Source organism: Scyliorhinus canicula, chromosome 7 (genome assembly GCF_902713615.1).
Source record: "Scyliorhinus canicula chromosome 7, sScyCan1.1, whole genome shotgun sequence".
NCBI classification, from domain to species: Eukaryota; Metazoa; Chordata; class Chondrichthyes; order Carcharhiniformes; family Scyliorhinidae; genus Scyliorhinus; species Scyliorhinus canicula.
The window spans coordinates 17,719,742-17,745,782 of record NC_052152.1 but is presented as its reverse complement, the minus strand read 5'-3'; the positions used below and the strand labels follow the sequence as shown (position 1 = coordinate 17,745,782).

The 26,041-nt window shown below is 47.2% G+C and overlaps 1 protein-coding gene across 1 annotated transcript in view; it reads left to right on the top strand.

The window, feature by feature from the left end:
• LOC119968650 (mucin-2-like) overlaps positions 1 to 26,041 on the top strand; it is a gene marked incomplete at its 3' end in the record, with an annotated part of 35,669 nt that overhangs the window by 8,412 nt on the left and 1,216 nt on the right. The window contains exons 6-14 of the mRNA XM_038801270.1: positions 1,701 to 1,920; positions 3,642 to 3,815; positions 7,602 to 7,652; positions 8,958 to 9,149; positions 10,208 to 10,462; positions 10,727 to 10,839; positions 12,315 to 12,534; positions 21,422 to 21,559; positions 21,641 to 21,778. Coding sequence (XP_038657198.1) covers positions 1,701 to 1,920; positions 3,642 to 3,815; positions 7,602 to 7,652; positions 8,958 to 9,149; positions 10,208 to 10,462; positions 10,727 to 10,839; positions 12,315 to 12,534; positions 21,422 to 21,559; positions 21,641 to 21,778 — 1,501 coding nt within the window. The remainder of the gene's footprint in view (positions 1 to 1,700; positions 1,921 to 3,641; positions 3,816 to 7,601; positions 7,653 to 8,957; positions 9,150 to 10,207; positions 10,463 to 10,726; positions 10,840 to 12,314; positions 12,535 to 21,421; positions 21,560 to 21,640; positions 21,779 to 26,041) is intronic.

The window sequence follows — 26,041 nt, the reverse complement described above, 5'->3', positions numbered from 1 at the left end:
CCTTAATTTTAGTTATGCCTTGTGCTGCTCCTGACATGCCCTCTGCCCTCCTGTACTCTTTATTGAACTGGAGTTGGCTTTGTGATCATGGTAGAGTGCGTGGGGGATGTGTGGAATATGCTAGGTCATCAGTTTGCAGATTGCGGTTGAGTAAAATTCTCCTGCTGCTGATGGTCCTCAGCGCCTCATGAATGCCCAGTCTGCAGTTGCCACATCGGTACAAAGCACGGTGGTCGTGCCACACAACACAATGAAGTGTGGCCTCAGTTTGAAGACAGGACGTTGCCTCTATGAGAACAGTGCGCTTTTCACTCCTACTGAAACTGTCATCGACAGATGTATCTGCATCAGGCTGTTGCGAGTTGGTTGACAACCTTTGCGAGTTAGAGGTCAGTGCAACAGACAACAACAACACTGCCCTGATCACCAGGTTCGTTAGAAAACTGAAGCAAAATGCAGTAAGTTCAAAGGAAGATACCTAAGAGAGAGAGAGAGAGCGAGAGAGACAGGAGCAGGGGAGGGAATATAACTGGGTTTGTCAGCGCAGACAGTTCAATGTCAGAGAGGCGAACATCAGAGGCTGCAGTGAATACACAGGCAGAGGTGGGATTACAAAAAGTGATGGGGTCAGAAGAAAGAGAGGGAGTGGAATTATCCAAATGAACGTCAATACTCCTAAATTATTGGGGCTTATGTTCCTTAGGAATGGAAAGATAGAGTAACTGTTTACTGTTAAGGTGGGACGAAGAATTAGGTGAAATATCTTTGAGATAGGGTGAGCTGTTGGCAAGAGAGGTCGAGTGTGTACATATGGCGGTACATGGCACAGCGCGTGGATCCCTGGATGAATGTCAAGCACAGTCTGGGGAATTTGGCACTCTCCAAGGTACCTGTAATCCTGGGAGAATTCCAAAACATGAAGGACTGACATTCTGTTAAAACCCATGTTTGTGAAGTTGTAGCTGGAGGTAGTCTCTGAGATGGACATTTCACTGTGAAAGTGAGTTTTGGTAGCCACCTTATCTGAAAGAAGATGTGAAAACATATAATCTGGCTTTGTTTGACTGTGAGAGGCACAACTACTGCTAAATGATGCCGGTTGGCTTTGAAGGGAGCTACTCGGGCGGGAAGGTGACGCAGTGGTTACCACTCCTCCTCACGGCGCTGAGAAGCCGGGTTCAATCGCAGCTCTGGGTCACTGACGGTGTAGAATTTGCACATTACCGCCCTGTCTGCATGGGTATCACTGCCACAACAAAGATGACCATAGAGTCATAGATATTTACAGCATGGAATCAGGCCATTTGGTCCAGCTTGTCCATGCTGTCCAGTTTCTATCACTAAGCTAATTCCTTGCCTGCATTTGGCCCATTTCGCTCTATACCCACCCTGCCCATGTAACTGTCTAACTGTTTTTTAAAGGAAAAAATCGTACCCACCTCACCCACTGCCTCTGGCAGCTCGTTCCAGATGCTCACCACCCTCTATGTGAGGACATTTCCCCTCCGGTCTCTTTTGTGTCTCACCTTAAGCAAATTCCCTCTTGATCTAGACTCCTCTACCGTTGGGAAACAATGTTGACTATCTACCTGGTCAAGGCCCCTCAATATTTTAAATCTCTATAACATCACCCTCAGCCTCCTACGCTCCAGGGAAATTAGACGTATTTCTGAAATGGATTTCTGTTTTCTTGATTTCAGTTGACCAAAGGACTGCCTGCAGAAATCCAGGCTTTAATCAAGAGCGGACAAGTGACTATTTCTATCTCATCTATTGGAAAAGGAAGCGTGACTGTTAAATTTTCTTTTGCAACATCAACAAACGTGACGGTCCCTCTGTCCGATGTCAAGAAGTCGATTGCCGATTCTTTGACCAACAGTTCAGCGTTCGTTATTGATGCTGAAAACACAACAATTTCAGGTAAGGAATTCCACATCTCAATCACCTATCTCAGAGGACTTGGAAAAGTTCTGGAATATACGTAGGAGCATAGAAATCTAGAGCAGGTGTAGGCCATTCGGCCCTTCAGGACTGCTCCTTCATTCAGTTTGATCATGGCTGTTACTCTTTCTCCTTGTTGCACCAAAGACCACAAGACATAGCAGCAGAATTAGGCCACTCAGCCCATCGAGTATGCTCCACCATTTAATAATGGCTGATATTTTTCTCATCCCCATTCTCCTGCCTTCTCCCCATAACCGCTAATCCCCTCATTATTCAAGAACCTATGTATCTCTGTCTTAAAGTTCAGGGATTTGGCCTTCACAGCCCTCTGCGGCAAAGTGTTCCACAGATTCATCACCCTCTGGTGAAGAAATTCCTCCTCATCTCAGTTTTATCGTACCATACCTTTAGTCTGAGATGGTGTCCTCTGGTTCTAGTATTTCCTACAAGTGGAAACATCCTCGCCACGTTCACTCTATCCAGGCCTCGCAGTATTCTGTAAGTTTCAATAAAATCCCCCCTCTCATACTTCTGAACTCCAATTAATACACATCCAGAGTCCACAACCGTTCCTCATATGACAAGCCCTTCATTCCAGGGATCATTCTTGTAAACCTCTTCTGGACCCGTTCTAAGGCCAGCACATCCTTCCTTAGATACGGGGCCCAGAACCGCTCACAATACTCCAAATTGGGTCTGACCAGAGCCTTATACAGCCTCAGAAGTACATCCCTGACGCATACGGCCACTCTTCAGGAACCATTCCAGAGTCCAAAGAATTTTCGTAAAGGACCACCAATGGATCTACTATTTCTTGGGCCACTTCCTGAAGTACTCTGGCATGAAGACAATCAGGTCCTGGACATTTATCCACCTTCACAACCATTAATTTCCCCAAACCAATTTCTTTTCTGATACTAATTTCCTTCAGCTCCTCACTGAAACCTGTGTTCCTCAGAACGTCTGATATTTTATTCTTGTCTTCCTTTGTGAAGGCAGAAGCAAAGTATGAATTTAGTTTCTCAACCAATTCTTTGTTCCCATTTATAAATTCCATCGTTTCTGACTGTAAAGGCCCTAAATTTGTTTTTATCAATTGCACTGAGTTCTGTGTCAGCAGCAAACTTGGAAATATTGTTTTTGATTCCCTCATTCAAATCTTTGATATATATTATCAATTACTGGGATCCAAGCATCAATCCACAGACTCAGAGGCAGAATGTATTACCTTCTGAGCCACAAGACAAAGACCAAGAACTGAGGAAAGGCCGAAGATGAACCTGTAGGTGATGTTAAAAATTATAAAGGGAGTGAAAACAGAGTTGTTCAGTTGACAGATGGTTCCAAAGTTGGCTTTTCAAAGCCTCAAATGTTTATGAAGAAGGGAAGACTGAGGATTGGGTGCAGTTCCACAGTTTTGGGATTCCTGGTAAGGTGTGTTTTTATAGTGGGTGATAATCTGAGGAATTTTTATCCCAAAAGTTGTCGTTGTAGCGAATAGAGAAGATATGTCAGTCCAGAATCATGCTTACTTTGGTTATTTCATTACGGAACCAGGAGAGAATGTAGATCTGCATTTTTCATGGAGTTAAATGAGGGATGAGTCACATGAAACTATCAGTTCCTCCAACACTTCCAAGCTGGTTGAATTCAGATTGAAGCAGTGTTCTAACACCCATCTTCCCTCTTCATTACAGACAGAGACAGCTGCCAGCCAGGGCTGAATGACTGTTCAGTTAATGGGACTTGTATAAGACAGAACGCAACCTACACCTGTCAGTGTAAAGATGGGTTCACTGACACAAGCCCAAGCGTACCTGGAAGGACATGTGAAGGTGGGGCATTATCTGTGTTGAATTCTTTGGTTAAATGTAAGATTGGGGACAACTCATGCTCTAAATTAGTTGTCTGCTCGAACACGCCAGGAAGTTTCTTGTGTCGTTGTTCTGAATAATAGTAATAATCGTTTATTGTCACAAGTAGGCTTCAATTAAGTTACTGTGAAAAGCCCCATGCCGCCACATTCCGGCGACTGTTCGGGGAGACCGGCTTAGGAATTGAACCCCTGCTGCTGCATTACAAGTCAGCTGTTTAGCCCACAGTGCTAAACCAGTCCCTTGGATGTTCCCTGAAGGAACAATCGATACCAATCCAGGAACACAGTGCACAGGTAAACATCTGAGCTGTTTAAACCAGGAGTGGTGTAAGGAAAGTGAAAATATTTCAACATGAATCCTGCTGATATTAACATGTGAAAGCTTTACATATCTATCTTGCATTCAGCTCACCGTCATTTTGAAGCTCCATTGCCCATTTAAACTGATGGAATTAATGACATGGTTAGGCTCATGGAGGAATGTAAATCCACCCCCTCTATATCTGACTGTAATGTAAGGCTTTTCTCCTTGCTCTTTACCACAGCACCAATCAGGGGACATTGGCTCAAATCCCACCGTGGCAGCTAATTGAATTTAAATTTACTTGAAAAAAATCTTGAATTGAAAGATCGTCTCAGTAATGGTGACATATCATTGATTGTTGTAGAAATCCATCTGGTTCATCAATGACCCACGGGGAAGGAATTCTGCCGTCCTCACCTGGTCTGCCCTCCCTGTGACTCCAGACCCAAGGCAATGTGGTTGACTGTGAGCTGCCCTCAGAAATGGCCAAGCAAGCCAGGCAATGCAAGGGCAAATAGGAATGAGCAACAAGTTCTTCCGTTGCCATTGACACCCGCATCCCAAGCAAGAATAAATGAAAAGGTCGATGTCGGATGGCTCATCGAGTCATAGACCTTTTACAGCACAGAAAAAGGCCCCTCGGCCCATCGCCTAAATGCCGACCTTCAAGCACCTATCACTGAACCCGGAGCCATGTAAACTATGGCATTTGAACTGGTAATCTAAAAATGTTTTGCCTCACCTCACCTCTTAATCTCCTGCCCATTATTAAAGTCTATGCCTCTGATTATTGATCCCTCCATTAAGGGGAAATGTTCCTTCCTATCCATGCTCTCTGTATCCCTCATAATTTTATTCACCTCATTCAGGTCCCCTTCAGTCTTTTCTGCAACAAGGAAAACAAGCCCAGCCTATCCAGTCTCTCTTGTTGGCTGAAACGTTTCAGCTCAGCCAACATCCTGGTGAATCTCCTCTGCACCCTCCCCAGTGCAATCACTTCCTTCCTGTCGTGTGACCAACAGAACAGCACACAGTCTTCCAGCTGTGGCCTAATCTATGTTTTATACAGCTTCACATAACCTCCCTGGTCTTATATTCAATGCCTCGGTTGGTAAAGGCAAGAATCCCATATATCTTCATTTTAGAAAATATTTTAATTAAACTTTTGTCATTTTATACAAAAAGATACAAAAATCCAAATGTCAACAATAAACAAAAGTAACAGAAACAGTATTCCAGTGAACCAAACCACCCCTCCCCCGCTCCACTCCCCTTCTCCACCCCTCCCCCGCTCCACTCCCCTACACCACCCCATCCCCCGCCCCACTCCCCTACTCCACCCCATCCCCCGCCCCACTAATAGCTCACAGTGACCAATTCATTAATATATAATATAAACGGATCCAATCTCCAGTGGAACTCTTCAATTGACCCCTGACAGCATTTTACGACCTGCTTGAGGTGTAAAAGTCTCCTAGCCACGCTGTGGCACTAGGTGGCATCACCAACCTCCAACTCATCAGGGTTCACCTCCAAGCAATCAGTGAGCCGGCGGCCACGACATCTGCTCCGCACCCGTCCACAGCTCCAGCCGGTCCGATACACCATATAGAGCGACTGAAGGACAGGGCTCCAGCACAATGTTCATGATCCAAAAACCCACCAAATGGGACAGGACCAGAACATGTGTGTGTGTGATTCACAGGCTCTACCAAACAGCGCTCACGCCTATCCTCAACCCCCACAAAGAAACAACTCATTCTGGCTTTAGTGAGGTGGGCCCTAAACAGTACTGTGAGCTGGATCAGTTCAGCTTCACACAGGATGACATTGCGTTTGCCCTGCAAAGGGCCTCACTCCACACCTCATCCTCCATTATAGGCCCCAGCTCCTCCTGCCATTTGGTATGGATTTAAGATATGGGGCTGGATTCTCTGTCGGCGTGATCCTGCATTTCGCCGGCAGTGCACACACGCCCACGGATTTCCCAAAGGTGTGGGCGTGCTCACATTGGAAACCCCATAGGCCAGCTGGTAGAAGGGAATGAAATGAAATGAAATGAAAATCGCATATTGTCACGAGTAGGCTTCAAATGAAGTTACTGTGAAAAGCCCCTAGTCGCCACATTCTGGCGCCTGTTCGGGGAGGCTGTTACGGGAATCGAACTGTGCTGCTGGCTTGCCTTGGTCTGCTTTCAAAGCCAGCGATTAGCCCTGTGAGCTAAACAGCCCCTAGCAGAGGAAGATCATGCTGGCGAATCCCACCCATGATCTCCCTTTGACAAAGCCCTGCTGACAATCCTTGATTTATCCTTGCCTCTCTAAGTGGAGATTAATTCTGTCCCGCAGAATTATATTCTGAAAGACTCCCTACCACTGAAGTTCGGCTCACTGGCCCGTAATTACCTTGGGCGGGATTCTGTGGAAATCTGCGGGGCGGGCAAGAATGGCGCGAAAGAGTGGCATGGACCACTCCCTTCGGGGCGGAATCCTCCTTCAGGGGAACGGCCGGCACTGGAGTGGTTTGCGATGCGCCGGCCGGCACAGAAGACAATTGGCGCTTTGCCAACCGGTGCCGTTGGGCCTTCCCCAGCCGGCGTGTGCTGGCGTCATCCCAGCGCAGACAGGTTCGTCTCCGCACCGGCAATGGCGGACTGGTACAGCAGCGGAGTAATAGAGTGCCCCTACGGCACAGGCCCGTCCGCTGATTGGTGGGCCCCGACCGCAGTTCTGGCCACCGTGGGGGCATTCGCCTCCGGGGCCAGATCCCTCGTGCCCCCCCCCCCCCCCCCCTCGTCGAGAACACCGGAGGCCGCCCGCAGAGCCAGGTCCCGCCGGTAAGTACCAGTTCTAATGGACGCCAGCGGGACTGGACTGAAGCAGGTGGCTACTTGGCCCATCGCAGGCCAGAGAATTCGGGCGGCCCGGGGTCCACAGTGTCGCGCCGGTCCTCGCCATTCTCCGAGGCGGGCCGCGCGGTTCACGTCAGCGGGATTCTTGGGGGGGGGGGGAGAATTCGGTAGCCGGCAGGGGCGGGATTCACGCTGACCCCCGGTGATTTTCCGACCCGGCGGGGGTCAGAGAATCCCATCTCCTGTTTCTCCCTACTTCCCTTATTGATCAATCGTTCATCTGATTTCATTCATTCATTTCTGACTTTTCTGTTAATGGTTTGATACAACTGAATATCTTGCTCGGCCATTTCAGAGAGCATTTAGAACCAATAAAATAATTTTGCAGGAAATGCAGGCAGGAGAGTGCAGCCACAGAAAACTCCAGAATGTGTCATTTGATTCACTTGAAAAAGTAATGGGCAGTGCAGTTAATTTGTTATTATTTCCTCTTCTGCCAATTTACGTCAGGTACTCCTTCATTCCCAAACTGAATCTCTTGTTGTCGCCCCAGATTTTCCGAAGTATTCTGCGCAATTTCCCCAAAGCTGCTGATTATAACTTTTTGATGTTTATTCTTATTTCAGTTTCCACCATTTCTTCAACGAGTACGAGTCCGATCACCATTACCTCAACCAGTGAAAATGCAAACACCAGCACTGCCTCCGCCAGCACTCCCATTGTGAACACCACCACCTCAAACACCAGCCCAATCTCCACCACAATCACCCCAACAACCACCAGCCCCACCACTATCCCAACCACCATCCCAACCACCGTCCCAACCACCGTCCCAACCACCACACCAACCACCGTCCCAACCACCACACCAAACACCATCCCAACCACCATCCCAACCAGCATCCCAACCACCGTCCGAACCACCGTCCCAACCACCATCCCAACCACCACACTAACCACTGTCCCAACCACCATCCCAACCACCATCCCAACCACCATTCCAACCACCATCCCAACCACCATCCCAACCACCACACCAACCACCGTCCCAACCACCACACTAACCACTGTCCCAACCACCATCCCAACCACCACACCAACCACTGTCCCAACCACCATCCCAACCACCGTCCCAACCACCACACTAACCACTGTCCCAACCACCATCCCAACCACCACACTAACCACCGTCCCAACCACCAGCCCCACCACCATCCCAACCACCATCCCAACCACTATCCCAACCACCATCCCAACCACCATCCCAACCACCATCCCAACCACCGTCCCAACCACTATCACAACAACCACACCAACCACCATCCCAACCACCGTCCCAACCACCATCCCAACCACCATCCCAACCACCACACTAACCACCGTCCCAACCACCAGCCCCACCACCATCCCAACCACCATCCCAACCACTATCCCAACCACCATCCCAACCACCATCCCAACCACCATCCCAACCACCGTCCCAACCACTATCACAACAACCACACCAACCACCATCCCAACCACCGTCCCAACCACCATCACAACCACTATCCCAACCACCATCACAACAACCACACCAACCACCGTCCCAACCACCACACCAACCACCATCCCAACCACCGTCCCAACCACCACACTATCCACCGTCCCAACCACCATCCCAACCACCACACCAACCACCGTCCCAACCACCACACCAACCACCATCCCAACCACCGTCCCAACCACCATCCCAACCACCGTCCCAACCACCACACCAACCACCATCCCAACCACCACACCAACCACCGTCCCAACCACCATCTCAACCACCGTCCCAACCACCACACCAACCACCATCACAACCACCATCCCAACCACCATCCCAACCACCACCCCAACCACCATTCCAACCACCATCCCAACCACCATTCCAACCACCGTCCCAACCACCATCCCAACCACCGTCCCAACCACCATCCCAACCACCATCCCAACAACCATCCCAACCACCATCCCAACCACCACACCAAACGCCAGTCCAACCACCATCCCTACCACCATCCCAACCACTGGCCCTGCAACCAGCCCAAACACTGGCTCTACCACTAACCCAAGCACTGACACAACCTCCGCACCAGGGACCACACCAAAATCCACCATCCCTGTATCTACGTCAATCACTACATCCTGTGGTAAGTTCAATATATTAATGCTCTGTATAACTATTTCATTATGTAATCATTCACCCATCATCAAAGAGGAGACGTAATATGGCAGAGGTTAGCAAAGTGTAGCAGTAAAAGGGTGTTTTTCTGAATGGAAGGCTGTGACTAGTTGTGTTCCGCAGGGATCTGTGCTGGGGCCTCTGTTGTTTGTAGTGTACATTTGCGATTTGGAGGAAAATGAAGCTGGTCTGATTCGTAAGTTCGGGGATGACACCAATGTTGGTGGAGTGGCAGATAGTGTTGAGGATTGTCAGAGGATACAGCGGGACAGAGATAGGTTGGAGAATTGGGCAGAGAAATGGCAAATGGAGTATAATCCGGACAAATGGTTGGTCATGCATTTTGGTAGGTCTAACATAGATGGGAAATATACCATAAATGGCATAACTCTTAGGAATATACAAGGCCGCACTTTTAATATTGCGCACAATTCTGGTCGCCACACTACCAGAAGGATGTGGAGGCTTTGGAGAGGGTGCAGAGGAGGTTAACCAGGATGTTACCTGGTTTGAAGGGTGTTAGCTATGCAGAGAGGCTGAGTTTGTTTCATTAGAACGACGGAGGTTGAGGGGTGATCTGATAGAGGTCTACAAGATTATGAGAGGCATGAATAGAGTTCATGGCAGGCAGCCTTTCCCACAGTGGAGGGGTCAATCACTAGGTTTAAGATCCATGGTGCAAAGTTCAGAGTAGATGAGCGAGGCAGGTTTTTTACACAGAGGGTGGTGAGTGCCTGGAACCCATTGCCAGGGGAGGTTGTGGAAGCAGATACAATAACAGCGTTCAAAAGGCATCTTGTCAAATACACGGATAGGATGGATATAGAGGGGTATGACATTAAGAAGTGCTGAGGGTTTTTGGCCAAGGGTGATATCATGTCTGGTACAGGCTTGGAGGGCAGAAGGGCCTAATCCTGTGCTGTACTTGTCTTTGTCCTTTGTGCTTGGAGTTCTTAATTTCCCAGGACACAAACAGCATATAAATGTATGTTTCCTTTCTTACTGATATTTCATGTTTCTTTACAGTGCCACTGAGGTTCCTGCGTATTAATTTGGTAAGAGCGGAAAGTGAAGAAATTTCCATTACCTGGGAAACCGATAATGCATCGAAACAGACGGATTTCACTGTCACAATCTCCACGGTGAACTATCAAAACCAATTCCAAACTGAGAATCAAGCGGCAGAATTTACCGGTTTGAAGCCCGATGTTGAATATCAGATACAAATATCCACCACAAGTTGTGGTCAGCAGCAGACAATCACAGAGAAGGTCAGGACAGGTATGTTTGATGAACCAGATTTTGCTTCCGTTTCTCAGCATATCCCTCCTGAACATGAGCTGTGAAAATGGGGGACTGAATATTGGAAGTTAAGTTTGTCATGGGTCCCCAATGTTAATATAATCAGAATTCTAGTGATTTACTATGGCAAAGAATGCTCATAAACACCAGAAGTTGAAATGGTTTTGAACAGATGGTGCGTTGAGAAGAGCGCGGTAAATATTATCCTCACAAAGTAACTTCTTTATTTTTCACTTTTCAAAGTTGCCTCAGTCGTGGAAGTTTCAACAAGAATTACCAATAAGGAGTTCACACCAGGTTTGAAAAATGAAAGCAGCCAGGAGTACAGAGAGTTTGTCGCGAATTTCATTGATGAAGTAAGTCATTCCCTCATGTTGGGGGGAAAGGAGACTGGGGGCGCACTACCTGTAAAATTAATAGAGCCTCGCATGTTTTTACAAAGATGAGTACATGACGAAATAATTAATGTGCATGAAATGTGTTGCTTCATTTAAAATTAACCTTGGAAATGGCAGCATATGGCCATTCAGCCCATTGGCTGATGCTACCTCATTTGTGGGAGTTTATCTCTAATCTCATTTCCTTAATCTTCCACCTGATGAATCAGGATCTTTGTTACGAAAGAAGATTTCATGGGAACAATTTGACAAGTTGCCAATACTGTGTAGTGTGATTTCAGCTGAGGTCTCGTCCCAAGCACCACTCCTGAGATCTCTGATATGAATAATTACTGTAAACATTGACTTGACAATGTGGGGGTTGATGTGTTGGCTTGTGGAGGCTGGAGAGATGAACAGACACTTCCAACACAGATGAAGGTTCAACTCAATTTTATTTGCTACTTCTAACTAACTAACGCACAATGACTGTGGGTCTAAATAATGCTAACTTGAACTAAAGATCTAAGCCTTGTGCGAATTCCGATTCTCTCAGCACGTGTCCGTACTGGGCTGAATAAGTTCCTGTTACACTCAGAGGCAGCACCCAGAATGAACGGGACCATGGTGTGCCCTCTGCTTTTATAGTGTGTGTATTCTAACTGGTGATTGGCTGCGGTGTTTGTACGTGTTGATTGGCCCCTGTGTGTGTCCATCCGTGTGTGTTTGCACTATGATATATAGGTATATATTATGACAGGGTTCAGCCATCAAAGGGAGTCCGGTGGTGCTCAGAACCTCCCGAAGAGCTTGAGGTGCATGTTTATCCTTGACCTTTGCACTGATGTAATGGGCTATCCTATCATAACGGATCGGGATAATCGTGGAGCCTCATCCTCCACTCAGTTATTTAATTGTCCACCGCTATTCACGGGCTGCATGTGGCAGAGCTTAGATCTGGCCTGTTGCACGTTACCGCCCTGTCTGCATGGGTATCACCGCCACAACAAAGAAGACCATAGAGTCATAGATGTTTACAGCATGGAAACAGGCCCTTCGGCCCAGCTTGTCCATACTGCCCAGTTTCTATCACTAAGCTAGTCCCCCTTGCCCGCATTTGGCCCATATCCCTCTATACCCACCCTGCCCATGTAACTGTCTAACTGTTTTTTAAAGGAAAAAATCATACCCACCTCACCCACTGCCTCTGGCAGCTCGTTCCAGATGCTCACCACCCTCTATGTGAGGACATTTCCCCTCCGGTCTCTTTTGTGTCTCACCTTAAGCCAATGCCCTCCAGATCTAGTTTCCTCTACCATTGGGAAACAATGTTGACTATCTACCTGGTCAAGGCCCCTCAATATTTTAAATCTCTATAACATCACCCTCAGCCTCCTACGCTCCAGGGAAATTAGACGTATGTCTGAAATGTATTTCTGTTTTCTTGATTTCAGTTAACCAAAGGACTGCCTGCAGAAATCCAGGCTTTAATCAAGAGCGGACAAGTGACTATTTCTATCTCATCTATTGGAAAAGGAAGCGTGACTGTTACATTTTCTTTTGCAACATCAACAAACGTGACGGTCCCTCTGTCCGATGTCAAGAAGTCAATTGCTGATTCTTTGATCAACAGTTCAGCGTTCGTTATTGATGCTGAAAACACAACTATTTCAGGTAATGAATTCCCCATCTCAATCACTAAACTCAGAGGACATGGAAAAGTTCTGGAATATATGTAGGAGCATAGAAAACTGGAGCAGGCGTAGGCCATTCGGCCCTTCAGGACTGCTCCTTCATTAAGTTTGATCATGGCTGTTACTCTTTCTCCTTGCTGCACCTAAGACCATAAGGGATAGGAGCAGAATTAGGCCACTCAGCCCATCGAGTCTGCTCCACCATTCAATCGTGGCTGATATTTTTCTCATCCCCATTCTCCTGCCTTCTCCCCATAATCGCTGATTCCCTCATTAATCAAGAACCTATCTATCTGTCTTCAAGACACACAGTGATTTGGCCTCCACAGCCTTTTGCGGCAAAGTGTTCCACAGATTCACCACCCTCTGGTGAAGAAATTCCTCCTAATCTCAGTTTTATAGGATCGTCCCTTTAGTCTGAGATGGTGTCCTCTGGTTCTAGTTTTTCGTAGATGTGGAAACATCCTCTCCATGTCCACTGTATCCAGACCTTGCGGTATCCTGTAAGTTTCAATTAGATCCCACCTCATCCTTCTGAACTCCAATGAGTACAGACCCAGAGTCCTCAACCATTCCTCAGATGACAAGCTCTTCATTCCAGGGATCATTCTTGTAAACCTCTTCTGGACTGGTTCTAAGGCCAGCACATCCTTCCTTAGATACAGGGGCCAAAACTGCTCACAATACTCCAAATTGGGTCTGACCGGACCCTTATACAGTCTCAGAAGTACATCCCTGGTCTTGCATTCAAGTCGTCTTGACATGAATGCTAACATAGCATTTGTGTTCTTAACTCCCAACTCCGTTTGTGCTTCTCATTTCCGAAGCATTTCTCCGTTCAGAAAATAGTTTATGCATAAATTCCTCCTTCCAAAGTGCATAACCTCACACTTTTTCACATTGTATTTCATTTGCCACTTCATTGCCCACTCTCCTGGCCTGACCAAATCCTTCTGCAGCTCCCTTGCTTCCTCAATACTACCTGTCCCTATGCAGATCTTTGTATCATCTGCAAATTTAGCAACAGTGCCTTTAGTTCCTTCTTCCAGAACATTAATCTATATTGAGAAATGTTGTGGTTCCAGCACCGACCCCTGAGGCACACCACAAGTCACCGGCTGCCAGCCTGAAAAAGACCCCTTTATCTCCACTCTCAGCCTTCTGCCAGTCAGCCAATCCCCTATCCATGCCAGGATCTTACCCTGAACACCATGGACTCTTAACTTATTTACAGTCTCCTTGTCAAAGGCCTTCTGGAAATCTAAATAAATCACGTCCACTAGTTCTCCTTTGTCTAACTTCCTTGTTACCTCCTCAAAGAACTCTAACAGATTTGTCAGACATAACATCCCTTTGACAAAGCCGTGCTGACTCATTTCCATTTTATCATGCTCCAAGTACTCCGTGATCTCATCTTTAATAACGGACTCTAAAATCTTACCAATGACCACATTCAGGCTAACCGGCCTATAATTTCCTGTCTTCTGCCTCCCTCCCTTCTTAACCAGCAGTGTAGCATTTGCCACTTTCCAGACCCTGGGACCCTTCCTGCCTGCAGTGATTCCTGAAAGATCACCATCAATGCCTCCACAATCTCCTCAGCTATCTCTTTTAGGACCTGGGGTGTAGTCCATCTGGTCCAGGTGAAGTATCCATCTTCGGACCTTTCAGTTTCCTCAGAACCTTCTCCTTAGTGATGGCCACTACACTCACCTCTACCCCCTGATTCTCCTGGAGCTCTGGCATCCCACTGATGTCTTCCATTGTGATGATTGATGCAAAGTAACTATTCAGTTTGTCTGCTATTTCTTTGTTTCCTATTATTACTTCTCCAGCCGCATTTTCCAATGGTCCAATGTCTATTTTTGCCTATCTCTTATCTTTTATATATTGAAAGAAACTCTTCCTATCTTATTTTATATTACTTGCTAGCTTGCACTCATATTTCATCTTCTCTCTCTTATTGCTTTTTTAGTTGTCCTCTGCTCACTTTTAAAGGATTCCCAATCCTCTGGCTTCCCAATAATCCTCGCCACTTTGTATGCTTTTTCTTTTGCTTTTATGCCGTCCTTGACTTCCCTCGTCAACCATGGATGTCTGGTCCTGTCCTCAGCATCCTTCCTGCTCCTTGGGATGAATTTCTGCTGTGGCTCCCGAATACCCCCCAAAAACTCCTGCCATTGCTGTTCCACTTTCTTCCCCGCTGGGCTTCTTTTCCAATCAACTCTGGCCAGCTCCTCCCTCATGTCTTTGTAGTTACCTTTATTTAATTCTAATACCCGTTACATCTGACTCCAGCTTCTCCCTCTCAAACTGCAGGGTAAATTCCATCACATTGTGGTCACTGATCCCTAAGGGTTCCTTCACCTTAAGATCTCTAATCAAGTCTGCCTCATTACACATCACCAAATCCAGAATTGCCTGTTCCCTAGTGGGCTCGACTGCAAACTGCTCCAAAAAAATCTCTTAAACATTCCACAAATTCCTTTTCTTGGGACCCACTACCAACCTGATTTTCCAGTACACGTGCATATTGAAGCCCCCCTTGATTATTGTGATATTGTGTTTTTTAGATGCTTTCTGCATGTACTTGCATGCTTTCTTTCAATGGTTGGTGTACAAGGACACCCAGGTCACTATGTACATCAGCATTTTCCAATCTTTCACCATTTAAGTAATATGCTGCCATGATGGATTTCGTAGCCAAGTGGAAACGTCCACATTATGCAACAGCTGTCATTTATTTGCCAACTCACTCAACTTGTATAAATCACATTGTAGCCTCTTCACGGCCTCCTCATCAGTCACAATTACAGACACGGAAACATACACATAAGATCGAAGCCTAAGGAGGCGATTTGACTCTTCGAGTCTGTTCCACCATTCATTATGATCAAGGCTGTCATCAAGTTCAATACACTCATCGAGCCTTCCCCCCATATCCCTTGATCCATTTAGCCCCAAGAGCTATATCTAATTCCTTCTTGAAATTACACAACGTTTTGTCCTTAACTACTTTCTGTGGCAGTGAATTACACAATTCACCACTCTCTGGGTGAAAAAATGGCTCCTCACATCAGTCCTAAAAGGTTTACCCCTCATGCACATTCTATGGCCCCTAGTTCTGGACTCTCCCACCAGAGGGAACATTCTTTCTGAATCTACCCTGTCTAATCCTGTCAGAACTTTCTGTGAGATCCCCTCGCACTCTTCTAATCTTCACCGAATATAATCCTATATTCCTACAATAGGGCAGCACAGTGGTTAGCACAGTTGCTTCACAGCTCCAGGGTACCAGGTTCAATTCCCGACTTGGGTCACTGTTTGTGTGGAGTCTGCACGTTCTCCCCGTGTCTGCGTGGATTTCCTCCGCGTGCTCCGGTTTCCTCCCACCGTCCAATGATGTGCAGGTTAGGTGGATTGGCCATTCTAAATTGCCGTTATTTTCAAAAAGGTTAGGAGGGGTTGCTGGGTTACGGGGATAAAGAGGTTAAGGTGTAGGGCTTAAGTAGGGTGCTCTTTCCAAGGGCTGCTGCAGACCCAATGGGCCGAATGGCCTCCTTCTGCACTGTAAATTCTATGATTCTAACCAAATTAGTCTCTCCTCATATGACAATTCCACCATCTCAGGAATCACTGCACTAACTCCTTTGCAAGAACATCCTTCCTCAGGTAATGACATTAAACTGCACACAATACTCCAGGTGTGGCCTCACCAATGTGCTATACAACTGCAGTGAAAAAAATCTCTATTTCTATTCTCAAATCCTCTCGCTATGAAGTCTAACATATTATTTGCCTACTTTACTGCCTGCTGTACTTGCATGCTTATTTCAGCAACTGATGCACAAGGACTCCAAGGACTCGCTGAGTATCCACTTTTCTCACTTTGCACCCATTCAAACAATAATCTGCCTTCCTATTTTTGCTAACAAAGCAGATAACCTCACATTTATCCACATTTCCTGCATCTGTCCAAATTCCGTTGAAGCATCTCTGCATCGTCCTCACAGCTCACCCTCCCATAGCTCACTGAGCGAAATCGCTGGCTTTTAAAGCAGACCAAGCAGGCCAGCAGCACAGTTCGATTCCCGTACCAGCCTCCCCGGACAGGCACCGGAATGTGGCGACTAGGGGCTTTTCACAGTAACTTAATTGAATCTTACTCGTGACAATAAGCGATTTTCATTTTTCTTTTTCATTTTCATCCAATTTTGTTTCATCTGCAAATTTGGAGATAATACATTTAGTTTCCTCGTCCAAATCATTAATAACTGATGTGGACATTTGGGGACCCATCACAGACCCCTGCGGTATGCCACTAGTCACTGCCTTACAATCTGAAAAAATCCCATTTATTCCAATATTTTGCCTTCCTATCTGCTGACCAGTTTACCATCCATCTTAAGACACTACCCACAATCCCATGCACTTTAAATTAATATAATAATCTGCCATGAAGCCCGTGACAAATGCCTTCTGAATGTCTAAATAAACCACATCCACTAGTTCTCCCTGGTCAACCCTACTCATTACATCGTCAAAGAATTCTAGTAGATTTGTCCAACATAATTTCCCTTATATAAATCTTTGCTGACTTTGTCTGATTACACCACTGCTTTCCAAATGCTGTGCTATTAAATACTTGATGATGGACTGTAGCAACTGTCCTACTATCGACATAAGCCTCACTGGTCTATAGTTCTCTGTTTTCTCTCTATTTCCCTTTTTGAATAGCAGGGTTGTATCAGCCACCCTTCAAACTTCAGGAGCCATTCCAGGGTCCAAAGAATTTTGTTAAATGGCTAGCAATGGATTTACTGTTTCTAGGGCCACTTCTTGAAGTATGCTGGGACGAAGATTATCAGGGCCTGGAGATGTATCCACCTTTACTCCCATTATTTTCTAATTCTCTTCTAATACTAATTTCCTTCAGCTCCTCCCTGAAACCTGTGTTCCTCAGAATATCTGGTGTTTTATTCATGTCTTCCTTTGTGAAGCAGTAGCAAAGTCTGAATTTAATTCCTCAGCCATTTCCTTGCTCCCCGTTATGAATTGTAAGGGCCTAAATTCGTTTTTATCAATTCCACCGAGTTTTGTGCCATCAGCAAACTTGGAAATATTGCTTTTGATTCCCTAATCTAAATCTTTGAGATATATTGTGAATAACTGGGACCGAAACTTTAATCCGTGCAAGACCTCACTAGTCTCTGCTGGCCGCTCCAAAAGTGACCCATTTATTCCTGCTCTCTGCTTCCTGTCTGGAAAATAATTCTCAATCGAAAAAAAAAAAATCCTGAACACTTCTTCACGGCCAACAAGCCTTGTAGTGTGACTTGAACTCGGAGCTTCTGACTCGGGGCAGAGTGTTTCCAACTGAGTCACAAGACAAAGAGAAATAATTGAGGAAAGGCTGAGGATGAATATGTGGGTGACGTTAAAAATTATAAAGGGAGAAAAAACTGAATTGTTAAATGGATAAATGATACCAAACGCGGCTCTTGCAAAACCTCAAATAATTATGAAGAAGGGAAGATTGAGGGTTGGGTACAGTTCCACACTTTTGGGATATCTGGTAAATTGTGTTTTTATCGTGGGTGAAAATCCAATGACGTTTGATCCCAAAAGTTGTTCTAATAGCAAGGAGAGAGGACATGTCAGTCCTGAATCTTGTTTAGTTTCGTTAATTCATTATGGAACCAGGAGAGAATATAGATATGCATTCTTTCTGACTGGTTCAAAACTCACCTGATGAAGGAGCTGTGCTCCGAAAGCTAGTGACTCCAAACAAACCTGTTGCACTTTAATCTGGTGTTGTAAAACTTCTCACTGTGCCCACCCCAGTCCAATACCGGCATTTCCACATCATGGTTCAAAACTGACAACATTATCCAGCTCATGTCACAAGGTCCATCTCTCCGTGGTGTGCGGGGATTTCTCTGTATTAATTGTTCTCCACCACCTGGAGATGACATTTCTATTGGAGTAAAGTGAGGAATGAGGAGTCGCAGGAAACATAATAATAATAATCTTTATTGTCACAAATAGGCATGTATTAACACTGTGATGCACGATCAATTGCACAAAGACTCAGATTGGGTACAACTGTGACTTTATTGCAGTCAGATGTGTGGCCTCCTACTGCAGCTGGTGAAATGGCTGATCAATGGAGGACACGCATATTTATACAGCTCCTACTGGGTGGAGCCAGCCAGCAGGGGCTTCCGGCGAACCTGTAGTACAGGTCCTACCTTACATTCCCGAATACAGGTGTACACAGTGGTTCACCACATTCACCCCCTGTTAAAAATGAGTCCGGCGGGGGTGATGTGGAACTATATACAATGTTGCGAATCATGTACAGTGTCTTATAAAATGAGTGAGGAAGGAAACAAAATGTCCATTTTGACGGTCCGGTGCCGTTCAGTCGATCCGTTGCTTTGACGATTCGCTGGGAGCGACGTAACGGTGGCGGCGATGTCGGTGCTGGTGTCACCGATGTTGGTGCTGGCGGTGCTGGTGCTGGCCTGTTGTCAGATGTCTCCCGGAGGGTGCCGAAATCTTCATCGTCCTCTTGCGTGGGCAGGGGAAGGAGGGATGGACCTGGTGGGGTTAATGTTGGTAGCACCGGTGGAGGGGAGGGTAGCGCATGGGTGGGGAAGTGTTTTTAACTGGAACCTGATGGTGCCAGTCCCTGAGTGAGACAGTACCTTGCCGGCCGTTGGGGAACTCCATGTAGGCATACTGGGGGTAGGCATGGAGCAAGTGTACCCTGGCTACCAAGGGGTCTGCCTTGTGGAGTCGGACGTGCCTACGGAGCAGGACCCGTCCTGGAGCTGCGAGCCAAGTCGGGAGCGACAACCCGGATGTGGACTTCCTGAGGAAGGTAAAAACACGTTCATGGGGTGTGTTATTTGTGACGGTGCACAGTAGTGACCGGATGGAATAGTGCATCAGTGAGGACCTCCTGCCAGCGAGAGGCTGAGAGGTTCTGGACCGTAGGGCCAGCTGCACGGCCCTCCAAACCATCCCGTTCTCAATCTCTACCTGCCCGTTTCCCCAGGGGTGTAGCTGGTCGTCCTTCTGGAGGCAATACCCCTCCTGAGCAGGAACTGACGCAGCTCATCGCTCATGAATGAGGATCCCCTGTCACTGTGGATGTAGGCGGGGAAACCGAATAGAGCGAAGGTTGTGTTGAGGGCCTTGATGACGGTGGCAGACGTCATATCGGGGCATGGGATGGCGAAGGGGAATTTGGAGTACTCATCGACCACACTGAGAATATACATGTTGCGGTCAGTGGAGGGGAGGGGCCCTTTGAAATTCACGCTGGGGCGTTCAAAGGGGCGGGAAGCCTTCACCAGGCGCGCACGGTCCGGCTGGTAGAAGTGCAGCTTGCACTCTGCCCAGACCTGGCAATCTCTGGTGCCTGCCCGTACTTCCTCGACGGAGTAGGACAGGTTGCGAGCCTTGACGAGGTGGTACAGTCGTGTGACCCGCTAGGTCGAGCGTTGCCCCTTCCAGCAGTCATTGTCGGATGGGATCCGACGCAATCCCCATTACGAACGCATCGTGCTTGAGGAGATTAGAATGTTTGGTGGCCGTAACGGCCTGACAGTCACAGACCCGGACGAGTGGAATTAGAAGTCTTCGATGGACTCACCAGGGAGTTGAGAACGAGTGGCGAGTACGTGCCTAGCGAAGATCGTGTTTGCTTTCTACGCATAGTTTTCTTTTACGAGTGCCATCACTTCCACATAACTCGGGGCACCCTGGATCAATGGGAACACACTGGAGCTCAACTGGAATACAAGACCTGTATCTTCTGAGCCTCCGTCAGCGTGGGGGTCGCAGCGTTGATGTAAGCCTCGAAACAAGCTAGCCATTGATTACAGTTCTTTCTGGCGTCGGGCGAGTGCGGATCCAACTGCAGGCGATTTGGGTTGATTCTGATATCCATTTCGTTGAAAATCTGACTGCAATAAATTGATGCACGATCAATTGCACAAAGACTCAGATTGGGTACAATTGTGGCTTTATTACAGTCAGATGTGTGGCCTCCTACTGCAGCTGGCAAAATGTCAGATCAATAGGGGACACGCATATTTATACAACTCCTAGTGGGCGGAGCAGGCTGGCAGGGGCTACCGGCGTACTTGTAGTACAGATCCTACCTTACATCCCCTAATACAGGTGTACACAGTGGTTCAACACACACTGCAATGAAGTTACTGTGAAAAGCCCCGAGTTGCCACATTCCGATGCCTATTCGGTTACACAAAGAACAAAGAACAAAGAAAATTACAGCCCAGGAATAGCCCCCCGGCCCTCCCAGCCTGCGCCGATCCAGATCCTTTATCTAAACCTGTCTCCTATTTTCCAAGGTCTACTTCCCTCTGTTCCCCATATATCTGTCAGATATATCATATATCTGTCTAGATGCATCTTAAATGATGCTATCGTGCCGGCCTCTACCACCTCCGCTGGCAAAGCGTTCCAGGCACCCACAACCCTCTGCGTAAAAAACTTTCCAGGCACATCTCCCTTAAACTTTCCCCCCCTCACCTTGAAATTGTGACGGTGGGAGAATTCAGAATATCTAAATTACCTAATAGCAGATCTTCCGGGACTTGTGGGAGGAAACTGGAAACCTGGAGGAAACCCTCGCGGACAGAGGGAGATCGTGCAGACTTCATGTGGACAGTGACCCAAGCCGGGAATCGAACCTGGAACCCTACGCTGTGCAGTAACAGTGCTAACCACTGTGCGACCATGCCGCCACACTTATCAGTTCCTCCAACACTTCCAAGCTGGTTGAATTCAGATTGAAGCAGTGTTCTAACACCCATCTTCCCTCTTCATTACAGACAGAGACAGCTGCCAGCCAGGGCTGAATGACTGTTCAGTGAATGGAACTTGTATAAGACAGAACGCAACCTACACCTGTCAGTGTAAAGATGGGTTCACCGATACAAGCCCCAGTGTACCTGGAAGGAAATGTGAAGGTAGGGCATTATCTGTGTTCAATTCTTAGGTTAAAGTAACCTTTATGGAAAGTGATAGTTTTGATCTAATTCTTATTTCAGACATTGACGAGTGTGAGACGAGGGACAACTCATGCTCTGAATTAGCTGTCTGCACGAACACTCCAGGAAGTTTCTCGTGTCGTTGTTCTGAAGGAACTATAGATACCAATCCAGCAAAACCAGGAACACAGTGCACAGGTAAAGATCTGAACTGTTTAAACCAGGAGAGGTGTCAGGAAAGTGAAAATATTTCAACATGAATCCTGCTGTTATTAATATGTGAAAGCTTCACATGTTCATCTTGCATTCAGCTCACCATCATTTTGAAGCTCCATTGCCCATTCAAACTGAAGGAATTAATGACTTAGTTAGGCTAATAGAGGAATGTAAATCCAGCCCCTCTATATCTTGCTGTAATGGAAGGCTTTCCTCCTCACTGTTTACCACAGCAACAATCAGGAGACATTGGCTCAAATCCCACCACGGCAGCTAATTGAATTTAAATTCACAGATTCTTGATTCTGACATTGATGAGTGTAAGACCGGGAACAATAGATGGGCCGGGATTTTCACTCCTGTGTCGGGATTGACCAGTTTAGAAATTTCCCACCTCTGGAAACCTGACCCTTGTAAATGTGGTGAAAAATTTGAAATTGTCATTCTGAGGTGCTGGTCGGGGTGGGAGCTGATGGAGGGGGCGGTGTATGAACAGGGTGAAAGGAGAATCTATTTCACCTCCTGTGGAATGAGCATTGAGACTTCCGGCTACAAGTCCTGAACCTCTGAACCAGTTCTTACGTTTGAAAATAAACCAATAATAGAAAAACTTTCTTCCAAAGTCCATCACTCACCCTACATACATTGTCCATGCTCCATCCATGCCAGTGCATGCCACCTCATGCCCTCTGCCCCATAAACCACCTTAAACTCCATGCAAATGCCTTGACGCCCTGTACCCAAGCCATTAAGACCTAATCCTTTCCTGACATCTACTGGTCCCAACCCACACCCAATAGCCCCTATGCCATCCATGCCAAGCCGTGCCATTGTCAAGCCTTGTACCCACGGCAAGGAGTCTTTTTGCTAACACTCCAGGCTTGGCTTACAGAAACGTTAAAGGGCAGGACCATTAAATGCCTTGACATCTTGGCATCTCCCTTTGACAATTGGTACATCCTCCTGACAGTCGGTACAAGTTATCATGATATTATTGACAGGTCCTCTTGACCTTCTTGATAGCTGTTCTTCCCAGCTCTGACAGCTCCCTTTGACAGTCACTTCTAAAAGATTTGACAGTTGACTTTGATAGGTCCTTTGACACTTGTAATGAGATTATCAGGAATGGGTTTGTGCACTTTATATGGACATTTCTCCGACTTTTAACAATTCCAAACAGACCAGCCCAAGCCCAGATTGCACCAGACCACCACCAGAGGGCACCTTAAATAGCCCAAGTGTGGTTCCAGAAGCTGATCGCAAGGGGCACTCTGGCTAGATATCCAAATCCATCAAGTTCAGACCTGCTCTTACATACAGTGCAGAAGAACATACAGTGCAGAAGGTCTAATATGCACACGTTGGCTCATTGGATTTCATAAAGCCACTGAACTCCCACTTTATGGAAGCAGTTGATGATTCAAAAGACCAGTTACCTCTATGAACCACCCATGTCTGAACCCTGCCCTGAACTATTCCTAACCCCTCAGTCATCGGAATTCCCATATACGGAGACAGAACTTTGGGTTTCGGTATTCATTTTCACTGTGACTGAGAAGCTATACATCCTGGGGAAAATTCAGGCTGTGCTCTGATTTAGCTGTCTGCTCAGGCATTTCAGGAAATCCCTCATGTAGTTCGAGTCATAGGGCCATAGAATTGTAGAGCACAGAAAGTGGCCCTTTGGCCCATCGTCTCTATACCGGTCATCAAGTACTCATCTATTCTAGTCCCATTTTTCAGCACTTGACCCGTAACCTTATATGCTATGTTATTTGAAGTGCTCATCTAACCACTGTGCCACCATGCTGCCCCCTTTATTGCCAGTGTTAAGAATAGTTGTAAATGAGTGTAGTTTTATGTTGACAATCAACTGTGTATTATTTAGAAGTACGGGTCAAAACCAAATTAGTAGTGTTAATAAATTTATTTAATAAATATAAGCAACACAAAGAACACCACACGCCCTATCCATGCCCCTGATAATCTTGTATATCAGAATTCGGTTGACCTTCAGTCTTCTCTGCTCCAGCGAGAGCAATAATAATAATAATAATTTTTATTATTGTCACAAGTAGGCTTACATTAACACTACAATGAGGTTACTGTGAAAAGCCCCAAGTTACCACATTCCGGCACCTGTTCGGGTACACAGAGGGAGAAATGTCCAATTCACCTAACAAGCACATCTTTTGGGACATGGGGTAGAAAACCGGAGCACTCGGAGGAAACCTGCGCAGACACGGACAGAACGTTCAGACTCCTTACAGTCAGTGGCCCAAGCGCGAATCGAACCTGGGGTATTGGCGCTGTGAAGTAATAGTGCTAAACACTGTGCTATCCATGCCACCCTGAAAACAAGCCTATCCAACCTATCTTCACAATTTAGTTGTTCCATCCCATCCAACACCCTAGTGAATGGCGTGTCTGTGGCGGCCGTCCAGGACGGGGGCGGGGGGGTCCTCCACGGTCGACAGGTCCGCAATCGGGTCCTACCGATCGGCTGGCGGACTGATTCCCGTGGGGCCTATGATCCTCTGCGCTTTGCCCCTATAGGGCTCCGCCATATTGCCCGGGGGCCAGTGCGCGGAGACGTGGAATCACGCCGGCCATAACAAGCGTGCGCGGAATCACGCTGGCCATCGCGCGCATTTGCAAACTCATGCCGGCCGTTCTGCGCCGGCTGGCACTGCGGGGACCAGTCCGGCGCCGACTTAACCCCCTAGGAAGGGGAACATTCCCCATTATCGGGGACAGTTGATGCCGGAGTGGTTGGCACCGCTTTTCACACCGGCGTCAGAATCCGGCAGCGGGATTGGAGAATCCCGGCCACCATTTCTGAACCTCCTTATTGTCTGCTTTCCAGTTTCAGAATTTTGCTGCCCAAATGCTCCTTAACTGATAAACTGCTGTTATTTGACACAACGAATGCTGAGATGTAATATTTAATTGGGTTATGGTTAGAATTTCAAATACAAGGTTCTGAGCAATTCTGGGCATGGTTCATCGGACTCGAGTTAAAGTCCTCGAATGGCATGTGATGTTTGAGTGGCTGCAGTGTTGAGACAAATCCCACTATCCAACGTCACTTTGCCATTTTTTTTGTCCTCAGGAAGTTTCCCCCTACCAATGGCGCACTAAGAGGGGTTTCCTCCTGGTGAGATTCGAATAGATCCGTGCAGGTCACGGTACCATGATCAGGTCTCCTTTCACACAACCCCCGCCCCCCCTAGCATTTTTAACACCCACGGATCGGTGCCCCTCGATAGCGAGCCCGTCCGTCCGTGAGGCCTCCCCCCCCCCCCCCCCCAGTGGAGGAACCCCCCCGCTCCCCCACTAGGGTGGCCGCCACTGGCCCTGCCCGAGAGGCAAAATGTAGTTAGAACCATGTAGTCGCTCCCGCAATTTGCGGTGATTCTCCGAGGTCTGGAGAATCTTGGGAGCAGCATCACGCTGTATTTCGGCATTCTCCGCCCCCGTGCCGATCATGATTTCAGAGCTGAGGCTCGAAGAATCCCGCACGGTGTGAGGGTCAGATCCAGATCTTACTGGGTTGGGTGAGCGTGGTGATTAACGATCGGTCTGGGGCAGCAGGGTAGCATGTTGGTTAGCATAAATGCTTCACAGCTCCAGGGTCCCAGGTTCGATTCCCGGCTGGGCCACTGTCTGTGTGGAGTCTGCACGTCCTCCCCCTGTGTGCGTGGGTTTCCTCCGGGTGCTCCGGTTTCCTCCCACAGTCCAAAGGTGTGCGGGTTAGGTGGATTGGCCATGCTAAATTGCCCGTAGTGTCCTAATAAAAGTAAGGTTAAGGGGGGGGGGTTGTTGGGTTACGGGTATAGGGTGGATACGTGGGTTTGAGTAGGGTGATCATAGCTCGGCACAACATTGAGGGCCGAAGGGCCTGTTCTGTGCTGTACTGTTCTATGGAATCACCCTGGAGCCCATTCAGCTGTTGTGCCCAGATCCACACAGGTGCAACAGGGTCACTGTGGTGAATGTATTCACCCAATGCACGATCTCTCTGTATGATACGGTAACCTATGACCTGGAAGTGATGACACAAGCTACTTCCAGGTACTGTACTGTAACCCCGGTTGGCTCCGCCTCTGTGGGTGGCACTCATCTGTACAACTGACTCTGGCCAGGCAAGTTCATGATGAATAAAGCCTAATGTTCACTCGCTCTCTCTGCCTCTTGGTGAATTGACTGAATCACACCCATCATCAAATTTGCTGTTTAAAATTT